General features: G+C 44.7%; 1 protein-coding gene across 2 annotated transcripts in view; it reads left to right on the top strand.

Moving 5' to 3' along the window:
• Positions 1 to 25,003, top strand: part of LSP1 (lymphocyte specific protein 1) — a 129,813-nt gene that overhangs the window by 20,460 nt on the left and 84,350 nt on the right. Inside the window, exon 1 of one of the 2 annotated variants that reach the window (XM_068260457.1) lies at positions 22,109 to 22,412. The exons of the other annotated variant lie outside the window; for it this stretch is intronic. Coding sequence (XP_068116558.1) covers positions 22,354 to 22,412 — 59 coding nt within the window. The 5' untranslated portion in view covers positions 22,109 to 22,353. Of the gene's footprint in view, positions 1 to 22,108; positions 22,413 to 25,003 lie in introns of those variants that run through there. 2 annotated transcript variants of the gene reach the window in all.

Genomic DNA, 25,003 nt, shown 5'->3' with positions numbered 1-25,003 from the left:
GCCTATCGCTGATGAACGATTGTTCTAATCACCGTTCCATCGATCCGAATTTTGGATCGAGTCTGATCATACTGCTTATCATTTTCCCTTCCATTTGTTGGCCGGAACAATTGTTTCCAATCGATCTCAATGATCAGACAGCTGCTCGTTCTGGAGATGGTACTGTTAATGAGCACCTCAAAGTGGATCTCCATCCTAATATACAAGATCCTGCAGCACTACTGAAAGCAAAAGTTATATTCAGGGGCGTGGCTAGAAATGACTGGGCCCCATAGCAATTTTTTTTTCATGCTCCCCCCTCCTCTTGGAACTTCCACCCAATACCCACACAACAGTAGCATAGTGAGACATAATGGGGCCCCCATAGCAACATTTTCATGGAGACATCATATCTAGGCACTCTTGAGCAATGCTACCGGCCTACCCTATGAATATGAGTTGATTGGGTCATTTACATTGTCATGCAATGCACAGTGTGTATAGTCCATGAACACTGAAGGCTCATACACACGCTCAACAAAAGTGTTTTAAATGCACAATTATCAAACAACTTTTGTTGTTGTAACAAACCAAAAAAGTTGTTTGCTATTGTTCAAACAACTGATAAGACGCAGCTCAAGTTAGGCCAACGGTTGGATTGACTTGAGCTGCGTCATATCAGTTGTTTGAACAATAGCAAACAACTTTTTGGGTTTGTTTCAACAGCAAAAGTTGTTTGATAATTGTGCATTTGAAGCGGGAGTGTCACCATAAAAACTGGTCTGAGTGTATTAAGTGATAAAGATGCTAATCCTGCATTCAAAACTTTCAAAACTTTTTCTGCTGTTATGATTTGGAGTTATCACATACTTAGGCCTAGTGCACACCAAAAACCGCCTATAGATCCGCAAAACGCTAGCGTTTTTTGAAGCGTTTTTTATTATTATTATGAAGCGTTTTGCTAGCGTTTTGCGATTTTGTGTAGCTTTTTTTGTGTAGCAGATTACAGATATTGTTACAGTAAAGCTGTTACTGAACAGCTACTGTAACAAAAACACCTGGAAAACTGCTCTGATCTGGCGTTTTTCAGAGCGTTTTGTGTTTTTCCTATACTTAATATTGGAGGCAGAAACGCCTCCGAAATCCCAAAAATGCTGCAGCCCAGGAGTTTGCGTTTCAGCTAAAACCGACCCGCTCTGGTGTGCACCAGCCCATTGAAATACATTAGCCAAGCGGATTTACAGGCGGATGCAGCCGGCGGATCGCATCCAAATCCGCTCGGAGTGCACTGGGTCTTAAAGAGAATCTGTATTGTTAAAATCGCACAAAAGTAAACATACCAGTGTGTTAGGGGACATCTCCTATTACCCTCTGTCACAATTTCACCGCTCCCCGCCGCATTAAAAGTGGTCAAAAACAGTTTTTAAAAGTTTGTTTATAAACAAACAAAATGGCCACCAAAACAAGAAGTAGGTTGATGTACAGTATGTCCACACATAGAAAATACATCCATACACAAGCAGGCTGTATACAGCCTTCCTTCTGAATCTCAAGAGATCACTTGTGTGTGTTTACCTTCTGTCCCCAGCTTCTCTCATGCACTGAACATTACAGGCTTCCTGCAGACAGCTCTACCTATGTTGTTAATTCCTCAGTATGTGACAGACCAGCTCCTTTCACAGCCTCCAGAGGAGGATTTTTATCCAGCTCTCTTCTATCACTGATAAGATAGCAGAGAAGCTGCTGGCTTATGTAAATAAAACACACACTGGAGTGTGCATAGAGGAACAGTTCAACACTGAAGAACTTGGCAGCCTTCCAGACACAGGCCGACAAGTCTGACAGGGGAAAGATACATTGATTTATTACAGAGATGGTTATAGTAGAAAGAGCTACAGTAAGCCAGAACACATAAGAATAGGTTTAGGAACATGTAGGATGGTAGAAAAAACGTTGTAATTTTTGTTACAGAGTCACCAACGGCCCTTTAGTAGTCAGTGCCAAACAGTTGCATGCTGGGGGTTCCTTTTATCTATAATATATTCCTCCTCTTCCCTTTATTTCCCTGCCAGCTGCTTATCTGAAACCCGATCCCCTGCTCACTTGTGTTTACAAGCAAGGCTGAGGTGACTCAGCGATTGGAGGAGAAAAGAAAAAAGTAAAGGGCAGAAATGACATCAGGATTTAGCCTAAACTGTGGGCAAAAGACATGGCTCCCACCAGTAACAGAATTCTCTTCATTTACTATATAACATTAACTGAAATCAAAATGTGGACAGTACAATACATGTGTTATGTAAGTAGATCAAGTAGTTATCTACTTATATATGTGTTTTTTTCCCTGGCATAGTATGGCTAATCCTACTGCTTTAAAAGACTTTTGTTGAGTGTGTGTATGAGCCTTTCGACAAAGTTAGAGGGTGGAACAACAAAGCAAAGTTAATAATACATCAACCACCATCTGGGCCCCCCTCTTCTCCAGGGCCTCGTAGCAGTTGCTATGGCTGCTATGGCTACTGCTACGCCCCTGGTTATTTTTACCTGCAAAGTCTTTAGGCGTGCTAAGTAGGTTAGCACCGTTTCATGAATCAAGCCCATGGTGTGTTGGCGGTGGCTTAGTGCGCACAGCTGTGCGTCTTTCCATACTTACAACCTGTGATTACTATTATAGATAGACTCTCTTACTCTGGAGGTGCAAAGTTGTTGTAGGGTAATGGCACTTGGCCCACTTAGTACATGTATAAGCAAACACTCAGTCCTCTCATGCCACAAGCCTCAAATGCATTTGTGGAAATGCAATTAGAGATCCCCCAAACTGTTCTGCCACCAAATAGTTTGCCCCTCAGGCGAAAACACATGGCGCCCTATACATTATAATGGAGCCAAATTTTGACCCCTCACCCCAGAGTCAGCAGACACATGGTTGCCAATCAGCTATTCCTCCCACCCATAGGCTTTCATTTGCAAAGCGGTAAGGTGCGGTAAAATGACCCACTGCACCAGTGTGAAAGGGCCCTCAGTTATCCTTTAAAAATACAAAATGATGTGGAAGTGGGCTCCTAAGATTAGGGAACACATAAGGAGGACTCCAATTAGAGCCCTCTAGTCTTGGATCATTTAGCACTGGTTGACAATCACAATTGCGATACAATTTTTTGGTAAATCAGCAATTGCGCTTTGCAATTTTGCTTGAGGAGCACATACTGTATACAATTCGCAACTCTGCAGTGAGAATGCTCCCATAAGGTTACATTGTCACATCGCTTTGCTGATCACCGGTGACCAGGAAATTGCTCTAAAACCCCTGGAAAGCACCTCAGTGTGAATGGGGACTGAGACCAATAAACAATAATATTACTTTTAACATCTATATAGAGCTTTTCTCTTGTAAGACTCAAAATCCTATTGGTTCCGATTCACCATGGACTAACTGGGTGCTCTATAAAGGTGCTCATACTGTGTATATAGTGATTTATGGGCAGATTGACCAAGAAACAGATCTCTCTCTCATTGGGCTTGATTCACAAAAGAGTGCTAATTGTTAGCACGCCCGTTTTCGTGCGAATTTTCGCATTGTGCTCGATCGCGAATTTTCGCGCGAAACAATAAATTTTTACCGCGCAAAGTCGAATTTTTGCGCGAAACCTATATCGATTTTATGTGAAAATTAAACGTTATCATTTCGCACAAAAAATCGTGATCGCGCGCAATGAGAAAATTCGCGCGAAAACGGCCGTGCTAAGAGTTAGCACCGCTTTGTGAATCAGGCCCATTGAATCTGATCGGAGAGAGATCTGTTTGCTGTCCAAACACCACAGGCCAATTTCCAGGGGCGTCGCTAGCCCTATTTTGGGGGGGCACGTGCCCGCAATCTGTCCTGGGGTGCCACGGATCTTTGCCCGGCCTCCGCTCACCCCCTCTGTCAGCGGCTCCCTCCAGCCACCGCCGCGTCACTCAGACCTCGATCAGGCGGCGACCAATCGTGCGGGCGCTAGGACCCAGCGCCCGCACTGATATGCGGAAGTGACATCACTTCCGCATATAGAGCGGGTGCGTCCGGCGCCCGCTCATACTACTGGTCGAGTCGCCGCTGATCCTGAGGTCTGCTGACTGTGAGGTAAGGGGGGGAGCGGCGGCGGCTCCCCCTTGTCACTCACTCACTACCTAATGGGCTCCCTGTCACTCACTCACTCCCTAATGGGGCTCCCTGGCACTCACTCACTACCTAAAGGGGCTCCCAGTCACTCACTCACTACCTAATGGGCTCCCTGTCACTCACTCACTCCCTAATGGGGCTCCCTGGCACTCACTCACTACCTAAAGGGGCTCCCAGTCACTCACTCACTCCCTAATGGGGCTCCCTGGCACTCACTCACTACCTAAAGGGGCTCCCAGTCACTCACTCACTACCTAATGGGCTCCCTGTCACTCACTCACTCACTCACTCCCTAATGGGGCTCCCTGGCACTCACTCACTACCTAAAGGGGCTCCCTGTCACTCACTCACTGCCTAAAGGGGCTCCCTGGCACTCACTCACTGCCTAAAGGCGCTCCCTGTCACTCACTCACTGCCTAAAGGTGCTCCCTGTCACTCACTCACTGCCTAAAGGGGCTCCCTGTCACTCACTCACTGCCTAAAGGGGCTCCCTGTCACTCACTCACTACCTAAAGGGGCTCCCTGTCACTCACTCACTGCCTAAAGGGGCTCCCTGGCACTCACTCACTGCCTAAAGGGGCTCCCTGGCACTCACTCACTACCTAAAGGGGCTCCCTGTCACTCACTCACTCACTGCCTAAAGGGGCTCCCTGGCACTCACTCACTGCCTAAAGGGGCTCCCTGGCACTCACTCACTACCTAAAGGGGCTCCCTGTCACTCACTCACTGCCTAAAGGGGCTCCCTGGCACTCACTCACTGCCTAAAGGGGCTCCCTGTCACTCACCCACTGCCTAAAGGGGCTCCCTGTCACTCACTCACTGCCTAAAGGGGCTCCCTGGCACTCACTCACTACCTAAAGGGGCTCCCTGTCACTCACTCACTGCCTAAAGGGGCTCCCTGGCACTCACTCACTGCCTAAAGGGGCTCCCTGGCACCCACTCACTACCTAAAGGGGCTCCCTGTCACTCACTCACTGCCTAAAGGGGCTCCCTGTCACTCACTCACTGCCTAAAGGGGCTCCCTGGCACTCACTCACTGCCTAAAGGGGCTCCCTGGCACTCACTCACTGCCTAAAGGGCCTCCCTGGCACTCACTCACTACCTAAAGGGGCTCCCTGTCACTCACTCACTGCCTAAAGGGGCTCCCTGGCACTCACTCACTGCCTAAAGGGGCTCCCTGGCACCCACTCACTACCTAAAGGGGCTCCCTGTCACTCACTCACTGCCTAAAGGGGCTCCCTGTCACTCACTCACTGCCTAAAGGGGCTCCCTGGCACTCACTCACTGCCTAAAGGGGCTCCCTGGCACTCACTCACTGCCTAAAGGGCCTCCCTGTCACTCACTCATTGCCTAAAGGGGCTCCCTGGCACTCACTCACTGCCTAAAGGGGCTCCCTGGCACTCACTCACTGCCTGAAGGGGCTCCCTGGCACTCATTCACTGCCTGAAGGGGCTCCCTGGCACTCATTCACTGCCTGAAGGGGCTCCCTGGCACTCACTCACTGCCTGAAGGGGCTCCCTGGCACTCACTCACTGCCTAAAGGGGCTCCCTGGCACTCACTCACTACCTAAAGGGGCTCCCTGGCACTCACTCACTACCTAAAGGGGCTCCCTGTCACTCACTATTGGGGTCCCTGTCCCTCACTACCTAACTGGAGGCGCCTGTCACTCACTAGCTAACCTGGGGGTCCCTGTCACTCACTACCTAACTTGGGGGGCTACCATATTAAGGGGGCATTCTGCCTATTTATGTGAAATGCTGTCTATTTATGTGCCTCATGACTGCTGAATTTGTCTTGTTGGGAGCCTTATGATTTGTTGGGGGCCTCAAGATTGCTGAATTTGTCTTGTTGGGGGCCTCATGATTTGTTGGAGGCCTCATGATTGCTGAACTTGTCTTGTTGGGGGCCTCATGATTTGTTGGAGGCCTCATGATTGCTGAATTTGTCTTGTTGGGGGCCTTATGATTTGTTGGGGGCCTCATGATTGCTGAATTTGTCTTGTTGGGGGTCACATGATTGCTAACTGCGAGACTATGGGAAAAGCTGAATCCTTATCATATGAGACAATAGCATTAAACCTACTTTTTTAGCTTTTTAAAACAGAAAATAAAACTGGGAGGTTCTAAAAAATTTAATACATTTTTCAGGAGTAGGATGGATGAAATTGTTTATCTTCACAGTTTATTTTCAACTTGGATTTTCCATAATGTACTTGTATGAGTTAAAACGTTTGTACAGTATTTAGTTTAAATTGCTGTTGCCACTTTGCGATAGATAAGTGACTTTTGGGTTGCAGTTTGGGCACTCGGCCTCCAAAAGGTTCGCCACCACTGTCATAATCTAATGTCCCACCATTGCTAGGTTCATGTAAATTTGTCTCCACCCGTTACCACACCTATATTCTGGTCCATGGCCCACCCATTTTTCGGTGCGGCGCGATAAGCACGCCGCACAACGTGATCCTCATATTTTTGGCACGCTAGCTGCAGTGTGCTGAATTCTACTGCCTACAGTAAGTACAGTATACGTTGTTCTCTAGTGCCTGCACTGTGTGCTGATTTACCTCCAGTGTGTACAGTGTAAGGTGTTACTCTGTGCCTTTACTGATTTTAAACCAGCTGTATTGTATGCTTATCCCTGCTACTTTCAGTATGTACAGTATTAGCTGTAAAGCCTGGTACACACATACAATTTTGATTAGCCAATTTTAGCTCTGTTCATGAAATTAATTGTCTGTTGGCCCACTTACTGCACGGGGTGGTAAAATTGGGGGTCAGTGATTGACCAATCAAAATTGTATGTGCGTATACATCTTTGATCTATGCCTATACTGATTGTAAATTATCTAAATAAAGGACAGGGGGCTCCATCCAATATTTCGATGGGCAGGCCCGTTATCTGTAGCTTACACCGGGCAAGACCAGGCGTCACTGCAGCTGGAGTAGGTGAGATTACAATGCATGGGTGAAGGGGGCACATTTACAATTGGGGGGGCAGCGGCTGCGGGTCCGTCACATTCATCACTTATCGCTATATCGCACCCAATTGACCACGTCTGCCCAACAATTTTCAGCATGCTCGATTGATACATTCGGCCCAAAATCGGTCAAATCTTTAAATCAGGCATGCTTGTTGCGGCACCGATTTTCATCTAATTCGTTAAAATGATTGAATTGCATGGTCGATCGGGTTGCAACATCACTATATGTATGGCCAGCTTAAGACAGACTAATGTGTTTGGTACATAGCACTCGATCACTCAGTACCTATGTGGAGGTCATTTCCTTTAAGGAGGAATGGAAGCAAGAAGCAATTTCTGGGCTTATGGAACATCAGCTTATGTTCTACAATTGGTACTTTACAGGGAAACCTGCTGGAGGTGTTACATCCCAATTCTGCCGCCGCTCATAGCCGAAGCTAATCTGAGCACTCTGTGTAGTACAGAAACCTCTCTGGAAGAGGACTATCCAGGCTGTCACCACCAGTGAATGTTCTGCTGACTCCATGGCAGATGATAGCTGAGCTGAGCCACACAAGGAATGGACAAGTGGGGATTTACACAGAAGAGCTTGCAGCTGAGCCGTTAACAATACCCCTGATAACGGGCTTTCACAACTCTCAGCTGTAAGCTATTCTAGGTATCTGTAAACAATGCTCAAAGTCACCTTAGTACAGCTGCAGTCCCACTGTCGTTCCATTGGATGGAGGCTGTTGCAAGTCGTCGTGTTTTATTTTTTATTTTTTTTTAGCACACACCACAAATAGGTTCATGTGATGCAGTAGTAAAGCGTAATGAAGAACAGAGGCGTCAAAAGAATAAAATCAATTATTAAAAGGTTTTAGAAATGCTTAGGAGGCAGTGGTGGACTTACCTCCTGCAAGCAGACACAACAAGCTGTGTATTTAAAAACAAAGTAGATTTATTGGTACACTCCAGGGGATATTCGCAACGCGTTTCGCAGGTTTCATCCCGCTTCCTCCTGCAATAGTTAGTCAGAGTACACAACAGCAGTCTGTCCGGGTAGCACCTGGCGCCTCATTATTATCCAATTATCAGTACCTACTACACTATATTTGGCTCTCGGTTCTCTCCTTTACATTTGTGATGCAGTAGAACTGCATATAGATATTATTTTCTTTATAAAAAATTTTCACAGATGTCGCGCTCCTCCTATTATCTCTATTTTCAAACCTCTCTCTACCGGCTCACGACACCACAAAAACGTCACTTAGTAATAATCCAACAGTGTTAGCGCTCATACGGTGTCCTGAGGTCATGCATCAAACTGTCTTTAGATCCTTATATGCTCCATCCGGTCACAGTAGCTCTTCATACAGTCAACCCTCAGGCGAGATATGTATATAGAAAGGAAAGAAAGGGACACCACATAGTATAATACCGTCAGATACTATATGTAACCTCCACCTTCCTGTGCAGCACACCTCAATGCAGTGTAGCACACTTCGCAGATCAACTAATGTGCTCACCAGATGTGGTGGCTGTTCAGTCACAAACAGCAATGAACGCCTTTTTTGTATATCCAATCTATCAAACACCTCCTGCTCCGGCTGCAGTAGCTTCTTATTTTCTTTATGCCTCCATGACAGCACTACTGGGTAGATGCCCCACCCCTTACCCACCTAGGACAGGTGAATAGATAAATTAAAGAAAATATTCCCTTTGTAATTTTTCTCCCCCTCACTTCCACCTAGAATGGACACATTGTTACAGTCTTTGAGCCCTACAATCTCCACACAGGTTCAGCCTCTCCTGTGTAAACTACTCTGTGTTAGCTCTAACAGGGCTGTCTGTGGGGATTGCCCCATTCTGCTGGTCTGTCTTGGGGCTAGAGATTCACTCACCCACTCTTCTGGCATGGATCAGTAGTAGGATGCAGCCAGTTGGCTAGAGCTAATAGCTGGCATGAGTGTGTTCAATGCATATTGTCCATTTCTCATTCTCCCTCACCTTCTCCATGTCCACTTTATACCCCATCATGGCGCCGGCCAGGGTGCTGGTGTGCGTTCCAGGAAGTCTCGCTGAGGAACAGTGTTGTGCATTCTGCAGTGGAATGCAGAAGTGCGGCAATAGGGGGACCGGCGTTAGGCAAATTCCACGTAAGCTTGGCTATGCATGCTGGGATGGGGGTGGAGTACAGTGGTTACATGGGGTAAGGGGCTGTATTAAAACCTGAGCATGGCAGCAGATACTGTCTAGCAGCACAGCAGCACATAGATTACACTCTCTGAGGTTTTGGCAATGATCTCTTTTTTCTCCTGGCTCATTTCCATTTCTTTTTCTTGCTTGCAGCCGGTATTCAGCTGCCCACTATGGACCCTACAACGCCTCCAACAGATCAATGTCAGGTTGATAAGTAGGGCTCTAAAGGTAAGTTCTTTCTGAGTGTTTATTAAAAGACTGCTTTATTAATAGGGTCTAGTTTTCCTTATTGATCATCCAGCTCCTCCAGATCTCACTTATATAAAGATCATCCTTTGGCTCGTCATGAGCACCAATGCAGTCGTTTACCAAGATGTCACGGCAGTTCGAGACGGGGCCATTCACCGCGGCACTCTTTGGCATGTGGAAGAGACACAAACTGGTGTGCTTATCCTGTTCTTTGGGAAAACTAAACAGCAACAGCCTGTAGAAGTGTCTGAGCTTATTAGGCAGGCAGTACAAGAATAAATGAGTGATAATATCGCCAGACTCCCAGCAGCCCAACAGGTGGATGTGCCTGCACTGGACTTGGGCCCTGAGCAGCCTGCTATAGGTTTTTACTTCACACTTGTGCACTATTGAGTGGAAGGAAGAAGATATAGAGGTTTCACATTTCAGGAAGAAGCACAAAAAGTACTATACACACTTGAAGAAATCAGTGACAGACTAATGGAATAGTGTATAGAAAAAGCCTTTGTTAAATAACACACTGTCAAAACTTTACTTTCTGGGAAAGCTTTGGAAAATGCCCCAGTTGATGCCTCAGTCATGAGGCTAGCCTGGCATGTAATCCTTCCATTGGAGGATGCGGCCTCTTTCTGGGATACCTCAGATACAAAAATAGACTTGGACTTAAAAAAAAGGTATACACAGCGGCAGGAGGAGTGGCAAAATAACAACAACAACAAACAAGACCATTTGTAAAGCGCTTTTTTCCCGTATGACTCAAAGTGTATAAGCGTGGCTCAGACCAGTATTTGGTTATTTGGTAGATTTTTGCACAGAGGAAGAAATCTACAACTCCACAAATGCCAGGCTAAACGACCAGACCCTGGATCGACAACTTGGAGGATGCCATAAAGTCAGTGTAAGACCTCATTGGTCAGGCGGAGGATGCGCTCTCAGTACGCGCTTCGCCAATGTAAACAGTGACACACTTCCCTGCTTGCGTGTCAGCTGATAGCTGACACGCTGGAATACTATTGGTTTGTTTTCAATTCTGCTTTCTGTTGATTGGTTAGTCCTAGTATTTAAACCTGGTGAGCACCCCCAGTCATCGCCCGTGATAGCATTAGCTTTGGCTTGTTGCTGGGTAGCTCTCACTGTTTGATTGATTCCTGTTACCAACTATTGCCTTGTATCCTGACCACGCTTAACCTCTGATTTATTCCTGTTGACGACTATTGCCTTGTACTTGGACTATGCTGTTTGCCGCCTGGATTGACCTCTGCTTGGACACGGATTTGCATGAACTCTGCCCGGACTGACTTTTGCCTGCTTTGACTATGTTATCTCTGGAAAGTGTCTATCGGAACTCCCTCACTGCCACCAGGAACTCCTGACACTTCTGCTACTTGGCTCATTCGTCTGGATAGCCTCATCTACTAGGCCTCAGGTGACTATCTTGTATTTTCACATCTACTGTGCCCAGTATTACATTGCCAGGGATATTCAGGTTGTTTGGTGATAACTATCTGTCAAACTGTATGCTACATCTACCTGCAGGGTGTATTGTAGTATTGTGTTAGGCAGGAGTTTGCGCAGGTGTTACGGGCTGGGTTCTGGGTCAGTCATATGAGCATACAGCTTGACCTGTAGTTATTGACCAGACAGGCCTGACAGTCAGGAGTTGGTAAGGATGCACTTATAACTGTGCTAAGAATTTACATTGTCTGCAGACTTTGTGGGTGAAGCGGCGTAGATGTGGTTAGATGCGCAATGTTGTTCTCAGTTACTGCCAGGCGCGCACTGTGGCTTAAGACCTGGTCCGCGGACCCCATATCAAGACAGAATTAGTGTAGAATACTCTTCGATGGCAAGAATCTCTTCAGAGAAAAAATGAATGTCGCTATCAATCGTATTACCGGTGGCATGTCCGGTTTAATACCTCAAGATAGAGAGAACCCTTTATCCACATCTCAGAAGACTTTTTGAGGGTGCGCCCACTTAGATGTGCCTGGTAGGAGGGCGGCTTCAATACTGGGCATATCTGGGAGGAACATACAACAAAGAAAAGTCCACGGGCCTCAGACTGTGTCCAATCGATCACGGAGAGTCACAGATTAAGGTAGGAGCGACATCAAGTCTCCAATGCAATACAGTCCATACACATACAATCCAATCTGGACTCGACCCTTCTGTGATGAATATCAGCTTTTATTTGCTTTTCAACAGCAGTTATACAGCAACAAGAAAGCTTTCTTGTTGCTGTATAACCGCTGTTGAAAAGCAAGTAAAAGTTGAAATTCATCACAGAAGGGTTGAGTCCAGATTGGATTGTATGTGTATGGACCATATCTGGGAGGAATACATACACAATCCTTGGGTTGTGGAAACCATCACCATCAGTTATCATTGAAGCTATAAGTCCACTCCAAAAGACCACTTTTTTGCTTCAAGGATTCCTAAGGTTCTCCAGTAGCGGTACTCCAGGAGCCTCCTCACTACTACAGTAACCCACGCATTACCATAGTAGAGGGCACGCTACTGGCGTACCGTGAGTCACACTACTAGTGTATCTCGCGGTACTTACGTGCGCAAGTAGCATAATATTGCCATACGCTGTGCGCCCATGGTAATATTACCACGGTTTGATGAATCAACCTGAATAACTGCTATGTTTTTTTTCCGAAAATAAGATGGGTTTTTGCTCCAAAAGATGCATTAAGGCTTATTTTCAAGGGATTTCTTATTTTTCATGAACAACGATCTGCATTTATTCTTGACCCCTCACCCCCCCCCCCCCCCCCCAAAAAAAAAAAATCAACATTAAAAATATAGTCACCTTATAGGATTCTGGAACTCTCCAAACCCTGAATTCCATCATGAGTTTCTTTTGACTCCTATTTTCCTTTGTCCATTTACAATAATCTACATTAAATGAGAGCCCAGCACTTGGAAGACTTATTGTTTTTGGTCTGGTGGGGTCTTTTGTGGTTCTTTTGGGGGTGTTTTCTTTTCTTGGTAAAGGTTTAGTCTGTCCTGCTCCATTCTATTGCCTATTGACTTTATTCTTTTTTACATATATGCACCATAGCTTCCTGGACACTGCCCTACTAATGCTCTCCTATTTGTCTCCAGCCTAAAGGTGGCCAAAAATCATACAATAAAATGTAAATCAATAAAAAACGATCGGTTGTACAGAAAAATTGAAAAAAATTAATTTTCATTCGTTTAGGAAATCTGATCTAATTTCCCAATTTTTTTTTTTTCGCTAGAAGAAGATCGGGAGTGGTGGATTTTTCTGATCAATTTATATTAACATTGTATTGTGTAGGATAGATTGACAATTTCTTGATGGACAGACTCAATTTAGTTTTCAATAATTTTTTTCATAATTGGGGAAAAACTGAACATATGTGTGTGGTACAGTGGTCAGATTTTTGGCATGTTCCAATCAGTCAGAAAAATGTATTGCAATTCTTGAATTGAAAAGATATTTTTTTTAACAACGGTATGGTGGGTGGCCACCTTTAGGCTTATTTTTGGAGTACGGCTTACATTTTGAGCATCCTCAAAAATCCTGAAAAACCACGCTGGTGCTTATTTTCTAGGAAACAGGGTACTGAACTTGCACGCTGACTTTCAGGAATTTTGGACAAGTCCTCTTCATAGCCAGATTGCCCCAGGCAGAGCAATGGATTTGCCCCCCTGGCCTCCCAGTTTATTGGTTGAAATGGTGCTCATTCCAATGGGCAGTGGAAGACGACAAATCATTATACTGCTGTAAAGGCTGCCTGGCTTTTATCTGCAGGCCACCTAGATAATAGTATTAGATAGTCAGATGTGCCTCCAGCAAGTTAGCATAGCCCTGAGAGTCCCCCAGACAGCAGCATTATGCCTGGTATACACCATGCTATTTTCCATCTAATCGACAGGTCGAATCGATAATTTCCAACAGGTCTGATCTGATTTCCGCATGTATTACATATCTGAGGGCAACATCACATAGTGGAAATTGTCTATCACCAAACATATGTTTGCCTAGATCTGCAATGTTGTCCCTCCTACATCTGTTTTTGGAAGAGGACATCTGGAGAGATCTGAAAGTAACCGTGGCCCTTCATCAATGTCTGTTGAAATGACAATCATCTATCAAACTCAGCAGCAAAAATGAACCAGACTACATTCCCCAAAGGTGTTGCTCCAACATGCAAAGGGAGGTCATGACCCAGATTCAAAAGTTTCTCATCCAGTGCAGGCCAATGTATCCCACACTACTGTCCACCATTCTCTCTGTGGGATAACCACTACCACTGGATCTGAAGACTGTAATTAGTTAGTTTGAGACTTTAAGGGAAATAAGTATGCAGCTGAAGTCCTGATACAGATACAGCAAAGTCCCCTTTATCCGGAATTCAGGCAACCGCAAGTCTCAACTAGGCAGCCTGCCTTAAGGATAACACGGACTATAGTGTTGCGTGTTGCGGCTTTGGGGGGAGGGGGGTGTTTGGAAGCATTTTAAATACTCTCGTGCCTCCAGCTATGTCTGCCAGTCTCCTAGCAGCTTTCCAGCGTGGTGCATGGAAGCTGGCTTGTCAACTGACCTGATGCGGTTCATGTGACTTGCCAACTTGCGTACACAGAGGATACCAGAAAGATGCTTGGAGCCCACAAAGAGGTATGGGGAGACTGCCAAACATCGCTGGAGGCTCGGTGAGCATTTACAGGGGGAGGTTTGTGCTTTTTTAGCCAGTTGCTCAAGCAACCGGCAAGCACACGTATCCGGCATCACTCGATCCCCGCCGGTGCCGGATATTGGGGACTTTGCTGTACAACTTGAGGTCCTGATACATCTTGAAATCTATAAAAAAATCTATGTAACCATCACCGCCGCTATGCAGGACTGACTGGCAGGCCCCCCAGGTCTCGCTTCATCTAATTCTCCCCCTGGGGCCCCTGCAGAGTGTTGGCAGTGGAGTGCACTCACCCACAGGAGTGTGCTGTCACAATCCCCGCTGGCTGCCTGTAGTTACTTAATGTACATGCTGCTGTGTCATGGGGAACAGGCACACCAGCAGGGAAGGAAACAGGACCGAGCAGGGAGTGCACCAGCATTCAGGTGAGTGCACTCCACTGCCAACACTCTTCAGGGACCCCTGGGAGCACTATATTAAATGAGAGAAGACCCGTTGGGGGGGGGGGGGAGAAGCGGGGGGCAGTGGTTTGCCGGTCAGCTGTTAACCTTCTGGTGCCAATGATGTACTTCCGACCCTCCCCCTTTGAGCAAAATCTTTCCATCTGAAGCCTTCAGAAATCATTTGAAAATTTCAATTGGGCAGCCATGTTGGGGCATCAATCTCTGCAAACAAACCTGCCAGGGAAAATCGATACGTATATTAGCATGAAATTTACGGGCTATTCATAAGGAGCGTACACAGGCCATACTTTTGCATCCGAGCAGATCAGTCAAAAACAGTCTTATCAATCTGCCGACAGCTTGTACTCACGTGCAACTGTCGGCAGAACGACCGCCCCGCGGGAGGGTCTGAAGGACTCGTCGTTTGCAAAAATACGGTGTGTGTACGCGCCTATAAAGTGCTGAGTGAATGTGCAGATGACTCTTCTTTATGTACTTGTTTCCAAAACTAAACTTTTTAACCTGATAAGAGCTAAACAAAAAAACAGACCATGACATGCATATAATGAGGCTTCCCTAACCCAAGGTTATCAAATCCAGATGCAGATAAAGCATGCAGTGCAGTGTGACCCAGTGACCTCTATGGCCCTCTCTACTCCATATTAGCATGGACATACATTAGCGGACTGTGAGTGCTGGTCTAGCCATTCTTCACAAGACTTTACAAAGCCGTCCAGAAGAGTTTGACTCATCACTTTGGAATGAATGCAGTTTTCAGCCATGATTTAGGAAAATATATAGATTGCATAGCTCTGCATATACTTTGTGAAACATATCACTGACTCACAAATGTAAATACCCTGCTGGATTATAAACTCTCAGTTCGGCAGCAGATGGCAAGCAGTTTGCCCACCCATACTGGCTCAGCTGACAAAGTGGTCTATACTTCTCTAATTGTTAAAGCAAACATGAACCGAAAATTAAAAGTCAAAATAAACACACACACACACGTCATACCTACCTCCTGTGTAGTCAACTCATCGATCTCTTTTTCCTCTCCTGCGTCCTGTTTGTCCACTGTGATCAATGGAATTATCCGTCCTCCATATTGAAAATGGCCATTACCCCATAACAGCTTCCTAGTCAGCACACTGTTAAACTGTAATATCGGCCACTTGAGCCATAGGGAAATGTGGACATTACTCACACCGTACACACCCTTGTGGGGGCTACCTGATGTCTTAAAAAATGTATGTAAAAAAATATACATATAAAAATATATACCTATATATATCAAGAATTTAAGAAAAGGGTGGGTGCATATGGGAGGGGAATAGCAAGAGGCATTGGTGGGGAAAAGGATTCAAATTAGATTGCTAGCATAGAGATTGCCATTATTACTGCCCTGCAAAAATAGTTCAGACCTCAGATCAGTGCTAACCTGGCCGCAGTAAAGAGACAGCCAGGCAAGCGGTGCACGGTGATGTTGCGTACACTTCAAATACTGGAAGTTCACCTGTCTCCTCACCGCTGATCTGAGGTCTGAAGTATGCCACAGGGCAGCACAGCAAAGACCAGGACAAGTGGCAGGTGGGCAATTAAGTGGCAGGCAAACTTGGAGTGTACCACCTGGCTAACAGCAAAGTACCACTGGTGGTACGTGTACCACAGGTTGAAAAGCCCTGCTCTATAGTGTCAATAGGAGTATATATATATTGCCACCTTAAAAAATCACTTAGATGGCACACGCTGAAGATGCAAAACATTTTTTACAGTTTCCGTACAAAAAAAAATGTTTTGCATGTTCAGCGTGTGCCATCTACGGTAAGTGATTTTTTAAGGTGGCAATATATATATATATACTCCTATTGACACTATAGAGCATCTGGATTTTTTTAGAATCCTATTGGAGAGTTATTTTAAGATCCCTCGAATCTTGATATATATAGGTATATAGTTTTATATGTATATTTTTTTACATACATTTTTAAGACATCAGGTAGCCCCGACAAGGGTGTGTACGGTGTGAGTGAGTAGATGGTGTGTGTGTGTGTGTGTGTGTGTGTGTGTGTATATATATATATATATATATATATACACCACATTTTAACTTGTATTCTTTGCTTGAAATGAAATAAAAATACATATGAGCAGTATCTTTTGATCCTTTTTATGTCCAGCGCTCCTTTAATCTATAGTATATGTTCTCTATTCTTAAGGTGTAGGGTTTGGGTACCCCCACCTAATATTAAGGTAGCAGCAGGAAGAAATTTGGTGGATGCATTTGTGGGTATATTTTTTGTGCGTAAACAAATTCCCACTAGTGTTAAGATTGATTTATATATTAGTGCAGCGCCTCCTTCAGTATAATAAAACGTGGACATTACCTTCATCAGTTTTCCTTTGAGTTATAACTGGCAGCAACTGATATATTTCAGTTATGACAACATTTTGTCAGAACTGGAAGGAATCATTGTAAGAAGAAAATGGTGAGAATCTGAGAGGAACTGACAGCGAGGTAAGTATGTAATACTTATTTGCAGGTACATCATTTGTTTATTTTAAATGATTTTACATGGTTCATGTTCACTTTAAGCTCAATACACACACTAGACTGGCTTTGTCCGATATGAACAAGAAACAATATGTCGCCCATATTGTCAGAGAAAAAAAAAGGCACATTGACATGAAAATACACCGACAAACCCTGATTATCGACCATTTAGACCTATCCATCATAGTGAATCCATTTGGATGATATTTGGTTTTAGTCGTCAAGAAACATAGATATCAGAAGTTAATAAACAATATATTGCATTTACACAGTGGCTACAAAACGTAGCACATGATAAAGCGGAAGGGAGAACAATGGACTCGGCTGGAAATCAGACAAGATGATCCGTCAGTCTGGATATCCTGCTGACGGTTCCGGGGTATTATTATTTGCCGCTTCGCATGTGCTAGACTCTCCATTGTACCAAATGTATAAATAATGTGAGGGGCGTAGCAATAGGGGTTGCAGAGGTTACGACCACATCGGGGTCCTTGGGCCAGAGGGGCCCCGAAGGGCCCCCCAACTACAGTATTAGCTCTCTATTGGTCCTGTGCTCATAATAATCACTTCTATAGATGCTTTGAATAGTGGTAATCATTAACAAACTGTTCCCCATCTCGTACTTGCACTTCAGACACTGTAGTTGCCATTGGCAGGTTTTGGTGTGCCGGCCGTATCAATTGCTATCTATGGAGTGCTTGGGGGGCCGCATTATAAAACTTGCATCGGGGCCCACAACTCCTTAGCTACGCCACTGCCAAATGTATAAATAATGTGAATTCAAGTTTGCAAATAAGTGACTAAAATAAAATGAGTGATCACTAAACAAATCCAAACAATTACCAAATAAAATGTAAGAACCCACGTCAGATCAGATTAAAGTTACGCACATTTTTACTGGATTGCTTCTCAGATGTTGGCAAACAATGCTTTTCCCATTCTTTGAACACACCCTGAATGCCACTGCACATTTGTGCTGCACAGAACAACAAGCACTGTCCATATTACCAGGAGTCTGCTACTGAGCCCATCAGTGACTTGTCATGTTGCAGGAGTGTCAAACTCAATCACAGAGGGGGACAAAATATCAAGCACACTCTAAATTGTCTATTAAAATGTAATGTTTTTGGGGAAGGCAGGGTGCTGTTATCTGCAGTGCAGTAAGGGTCGGTTCACACTTTCGGACAGCAGAGCCCAGTGAACTGGAAACTGGGGCTGAAGTACTGCATGGGAGACAATGAGAAACAAATGCTAAAAAACACACTGGGCAAAAAGGGAGTTTTCTAGCCAGCAAAATCTGCTTTGGTGATGGGGGTCTGAGGAAGGGGGGGGGGGGGGCTGGGGAAATGGACTCAAGTGAATGGAAACTGATCCTGTGGAATGGAAATTGGAGCAGTTTTCATGGATCTGTTTTACATAAAATGAATGCTTGGTAAGCCTAAAGGCTGGTACCCACATCCCAACTTTTTGCACAATTTTTCGAATTACTTTTTTCACAATAAGCATTTGTTTCAGCAACTTCGCCATTTGGATACATGTCCGCGATTAAATGAATGACATTTTGCGAGGGCTGAGGGCCAGATTCGGCCCACGAATCTGGTACCTGTGTCCCATTATATAGTATTCTGCATTGATCTTGTTGCTCACACATGCATAGTTTTAAAAAATGAATAACTGGCCTACATTACATGAAATCTGTGTCTTTAGAGCTCAGCTACACCCAAAATGGAATAAGACAAACTCTGAGGGTAGGTTCACAGTGCGACGTTAAAGTCGCACGTTATAGCCCTTTCTAATGTGTACAAACGCACTGCAATGCAAAGTCAATGCTACATTCACAGTGCATGCGTTGCGTTATAGTGTAACGCAGCACGTTCTGTAAAAGTAGTGCTTGCAGTGCGTTTGGCACATTATGGGCTGCGTTACTGTGTTTGCACATGCTCAGTGGATTTTGTTCTTAATAAAAAAAAAAAACTAACGCATTCACCGTTTTGAGCGCATCAGGATGCCACGATAATGGCGCATTTGATGCGACGTTGAGGCGCATTGAAATGACAGCTAAATGCAACGCAATATAGTATAACGTGTACTAAAACATTATGCTTTTGCGTTGCGTTACTACCTGCAGTGCGACCTTAACGTCGCACCAAAAACACAACGTCAACTGTGAACTTAGCCTCAAAGTTGTCATGTTGATCATTGTAAACTAGTAAAAAGGCCCGCCTGTTAAAAAACGGGCTACCCCCCTCAATGCGCGCACATACGCCTCCCACTTGCTCGTTCCCCACCACTGTCTGAAGTATATGCACACAGGGAGATGCTGCTTGCTTGGCAGTTGGAAAAAGCTGTTATTTCCCACAATGCAATGAAAACCTCTGTGAACCACACACAGCAAACTGTCAGGTCCGGCCCTGTGTCCTAAGGGCTCTTTCACACCAGAGCCCTTTTTATGCGTTTTAACGCAAGGTCTATACTTTGCGTTAACCAAGGTAAAAGGAAAGTCCATAGACTTTCCTTTTACCTTTCACACCCGATGCTGCGTTTCGATACGTTGTGATACGACGCATCCCGGCGCATTTTATCGTCGGGAATCGCCGTTTACCCTTCGGGTTAATTAACTACTACCGCCGCTACTCAGCGTCGCACCGGAGTTTCCAGACGCAACGCCGCAACGCGTGCAGAAGCCGTTCTCCTGCACGTTTCTGATGTGTAACGGGCCTAACTGCCCTGGCTGCGCACATGCTCAGTACAAAAAAGCCAGGGACACACAGACAGGGAAACAGGATGACGCAGGGACAGTTAGGTTTTATTATAGAGGATTATAAGTATTGCCTTTGGAAATTCCGTATTTTTTAGACTATAAGACGCTCCTGACCATAAGACATATATAAAATATACACTAAACCTGGTGCATCCATGGTGAAGGACTGGAGCATCTTGTGGATTATGCCCCCTTTGTACCTCATGCCCCCTTGTACCTCTTGTGTCTCCCTCTGTCCATCTCTGTCTCCCTTGTGTCCTCCTGTGTCCCCCTCTGTCCTATTGTGTCCTCCTCTATGCCCCTTTGTGTCCCCCTAAGTCCTCTGTTTGTCCCCGTGTCCTTCTCTGAATGGGCACAGTACAGGGAGTCCCCGACATAACGGTGGGTTGGAGGTTCGTATTGGCAGGCGTTCACAAGCTAGGAACTCCCTGCATTTGGACTATAAGATGCACTGTCTTTTTTTCCCCACTTTTAGGTCTTATAGTCCAAAAATACAGTAATTAGCATTTCAATTAATATGATTACATTTTTCATTGTGGAAACCTGCTGAATGTAATATATGTCGACACTGGTTTGGGGCTTTGATTGATAGGTGGTGAGTTTGTTGTCGTTTCCAAGTTTGCATTTGTGCTGCGGGGAAAAATGCTTGTGGCCTGCTTACTCCCATACGTGGCGAGCTTTCATAAACAATTGTATTTTAAAGTTGTGGGATAAAATGTATGGAAAAATATTAACAATTGAAAATCACAAGCAGAAAAATGCACATGGAAATGCGAGCACAGTGAAACGCAATGTTGTCATGTGTGCAATATTGCACATCACAAGTGTGCGCCCAGCCATAGGCTTTGTTTAGATGGGCAGTAATGTAAACTCCCTAAAACTGTTTGCAGGGGGGACTTTAAGGTTAGGCATGTGTGAGGGGGTAAGTTATGTGTCCGGGAATTTTAAGGTTAGTCGTTGGGGGTTAAGGTTAAGCATCCACAGACGGGTTGGTTAGGGTTAGGCATTGGTAGAGGGAAGGTCTTGTGTGAAAATAGGGTTAAGTTCAGCTTTAGCAAAATATCGGTATCACTAAGGGCCCATTTCCACTAGTGACGCACGCGTCTGCGAGACGCGCGGCGTCACTTCCTGGTGTGCAGATACTGAGACGAATCCCATCAGCCGTGCTATATATGGCTACGGAATTCGCAGCCTCCCGCACCATTTCGGATGGCAATGTCAGCCAAATCGCTAACGCAAGAGATTCGGCCAGCTGTGCCATTGTACCCTGTGTTTTTTCCCCCTCACAAAACGCTAACGCAATCACGACATTCACCCGTCGGATCTCAGAGGCATCATGGTAGTGTAAATAGAAAGAAACCCAATCGCATTACAGCGCAATCATGTTTCTTAGAGGAAAAGGACCCTCAATGTATGCCAGCCCAATGTGCATTGCAGTGCCACTAAAACAAGGGCCATTCAAGACATTTGTTATATTTTGATTCTTAATTTTGTTGCTGCACAAATGTATGAGGTGAGGGCTTGAACACATACAGACTTGGCTAAATGCTGAGCTGCCGTACTTACATTTCAGTCTGCTTTACATAAGTATTTTAGTGAAGGGAAAATGACACAGCGTGTACCTTCTGTGGAGAAAAAGCTGAAAGGAAAATATTTTTATGGGATGGAAATAGAGGAACAGATTGAACAATAGCAATGAATAATGCAGAGGTGCTATATATCTCCCTGACATAAAAACCAACTGGACGTATTGCACAGTCTGGCTGGAAATCACAGCAATAGGTTGGGTGATGGGGACACTGGGAGGGGGGCTCAGAAAATCAATGTCTTTGTTGTTCTATATACATTATGAAACAGTGCTGAGGAATGATAAGAGGACACAGATACATGAATAACAGAGAACCCTACACAGATGTAGCATGAGGGAAAATATGCTCACTGTGATAATGGGGACTCCCCCTGAGAATGTCTGAGGGGGGAGACAGAGACAGTGACATATTGTCACCCCCCTCCCCTTCCCCAAACACAGGGGCAGGGAGGGTCCTGCTTCCTCTTACCTCATATCATCTCCCCCTGACTTCCCAACACATGAGGAGGGGGAGAGAGCTGGAAAACAAAAGGAGGGAAAGCAGCTGCTAAAACTTCCTGAAAAAAAGAGAGCAGGACTAGAGGGGAGAGCAGTAGAGACTCACATAAAGGGGAGGCTGAGGGACAATAATGACATTGGGATACTGACAAAGAAAGCAGAAGTGATAGGCACAGACTTAGTGATCAGAGGGGAGCTGATAAGGGGAAGGTATAGAGTGGGAGGGCTGTGAGGGGAGCCTACATACAAACAATAGGAGTAGGAAGAAAAGAAGGTGAAGACTGAGCTGCTGGAGGATGTCCACCTCTATTCTAAGAAGAGATTCCGGCAAGAAGAGCCTGCAGAATCTACTGAGGTGAGCAGGGAAGCTGGGAGGCTGTCACATCACTAAGCTAAATTCCAGGGACAATTCTTACTTTCCCAACCCGGGACAGTCTAATTCCTCAGATATGCTCCTGATTTTCAGCTCAAACACCAACTCTTTGATTTTTATTTTTTTAATGTGCTAATATTCTCTCACTTATGTATGTCCTGTATGAAAGCATGTGGTACTGACGCTGAATACCCAGCAGCAGTATGTCCCTGGCAGCTGTATACTTAGAGGGGTGGTGGATGAAGCAATAGCCACTAGTACTTTGAAGGGGGTGAAGCGGCATGACAATAATGGGGCACTCTGGTGAAATTGGGCTTTGTGAAGGAATGAATGGGCTGAGGAGGCAGGAGTGATGCTGAGAGGCGAATGCTGATGAGGACCCAAGAGAGGAGGAAGGAAGGATGCCAGCAGGGGAATGAGGGGAGGATGTGATGGAATGTTGGGGGGTGTACCAGTGTGGGAGGAGTTACCCACCTATTGGGTTGCACATAGGTATACCGTAGTGGCCATAAAAGGAAGTTGTAGCGGTCAGACCCTGGATAACATATTTTATCTATTATGTGTCAAACTGATTATTTACATATGTTAATCAGGCTACTGGGAAATAAGACTTGCACAATTCACATTTACGACTTGCTGCCAGAAGGTGGATCAAGTAACTCACTAAACGCTGGCCACAAATGTATAGATTTTAATGCAGTCTTCTTCAAATATCCATTTTATAATAATCACAATAAGATAGAAAATGATTGTTTGAATGATTTCAAAGTCATCTTTGATCAATCACATTTTTAAAATGATCACAATTTATTGATCAGTATTAATGTGTCAGCTTGACTTTACATAGATGACATCATTTTATTAGATCTGAATGTTCACAACTGAAACGTGTGGCTAATATAGGACCTTGTGTAGAGTACAGTAGATGAGACATTTAGCATATTGATCTGCAGTTGTGTTATCTGAGGGCCTGTTTCCACTGTGTCCGATTTCCGGACAATAAATGTGCAAAAAATCTGCATTAGTTGCTACAGCCTGTTGAAAATCATTGAGCTTTTTGTACCTAACACTGGAAATTATGCATGTTTGTATACGGAAATGTTTTGCTGCCTGTAAAGATTCCCATACACTCATCAATTATCTAATACAATTCCCTGCTGATTCGATTTATCTGCTGGGAATTGAACCCCAATAAAATTGTAGGCGTATATACCCGGAGGCGTCCGTTACTTTAGAGGCGAAGCAGCTAAAAAAAAGTGCAACAAAAATGGGTGCCTGCTATGGGCCAGCTGCTATGAGAACTGTGGCTACTAATAATGGGCACTATTAGAAACCGCAGTTTGCATAGCGGGCGACCATCTTTGTTGTGTGTGTATGTGTGGGTGTGGGTGTGGGTGTGTGTGGGGGGGGGGGTGTTAAAGAGACACTGAAGCGAAAAAAAAAATGATGATATTATGATTTGTATGTGTAGTACAGCTAAGAAATAAAACATTAAGATCAGATACATCAGTCTAATTGTTTCAAGTACAGGAAGAGTTAAGAAACTCCAGTTGTTATCTCTATGCAAACAAGCCATTAACTCTCCAACTCTCCAACTTAAGGTGCCCATACACTCGTCAGATTGGCAGCAGATAGATAAGAAATGCATCTGATGATCTATCTGATGCGTTTTTAGAACATTTTTTACCAGGATAGAATTCCAATAGATTTCAGTTTGAAATCTATTGAAATTCGATCTGATGGCATTTTTTTGCCATCAGATTTCCATTAAGGCCAATGCAAACTGATAAGCAATCTCATCAGATCGACCTAAATTTTCCACCCTGCAAGTTCGATGGAAATCCATCGAAATCGATCGAAATCGGCCGTCGATCGGTCGATTGGCCAACCGATTTGCAATCGATTGATCGATCGATCGGGATCGATCGGTCGGCCAGAAAATCGGCTGAGTGTATGGGCTGCTTTAGTCTTAAGGTGCCCATACACTCGTCAGATTGGCAGCAGATAGATAAGAAATGCATCTGATGATCTATCTGATGCGTTTTTAGAACATTTTTTACCAGGATAGAATTCCAATAGATTTCAGTTTGAAATCTATTGAAATTCGATCTGATGGCATTTTTTTGCCATCAGAGTTCCATTAAGGCCAATGCAAACTGATAAGCAATCTCATCAGATCGACCTAAATTTTCCACCCTGCCAGTTCGATGAAAATCCATCGAAATCGATCGAAATCGGCCATCGATCGGTCGATTGGCCAACCGATTTGCAATCGATCGATCGGGATCGATCGGTCGGCCAGAAAATCGGCTGAGTGTATGGGCCCCTTTAGTCGTGGAGAGGGCTGTTATCTGACTTTTATTATCTCAACTGTAAGTGAACTGTTTACTTTTCCTCTGCTAGAGGAGAGGTCATTACTTCACAGACTGCTCTGAAGGACTCATTTTAAATGCTGAGTGTTGTATAATCTGCACATATTATAGAATGATGCAATGTTAGAAAAAACACTATATACCTGAAAATAAAAGTATGAGAATATTTTCTTTGCTGCTAATCTTCTAGTAATTATTCAT

The sequence above is a fragment of the Hyperolius riggenbachi genome, chromosome 11 (assembly GCF_040937935.1).
Source record: "Hyperolius riggenbachi isolate aHypRig1 chromosome 11, aHypRig1.pri, whole genome shotgun sequence".
NCBI classification, from domain to species: Eukaryota; Metazoa; Chordata; class Amphibia; order Anura; family Hyperoliidae; genus Hyperolius; species Hyperolius riggenbachi.
This window is presented reverse-complemented; position numbering and strand designations above follow the sequence as displayed.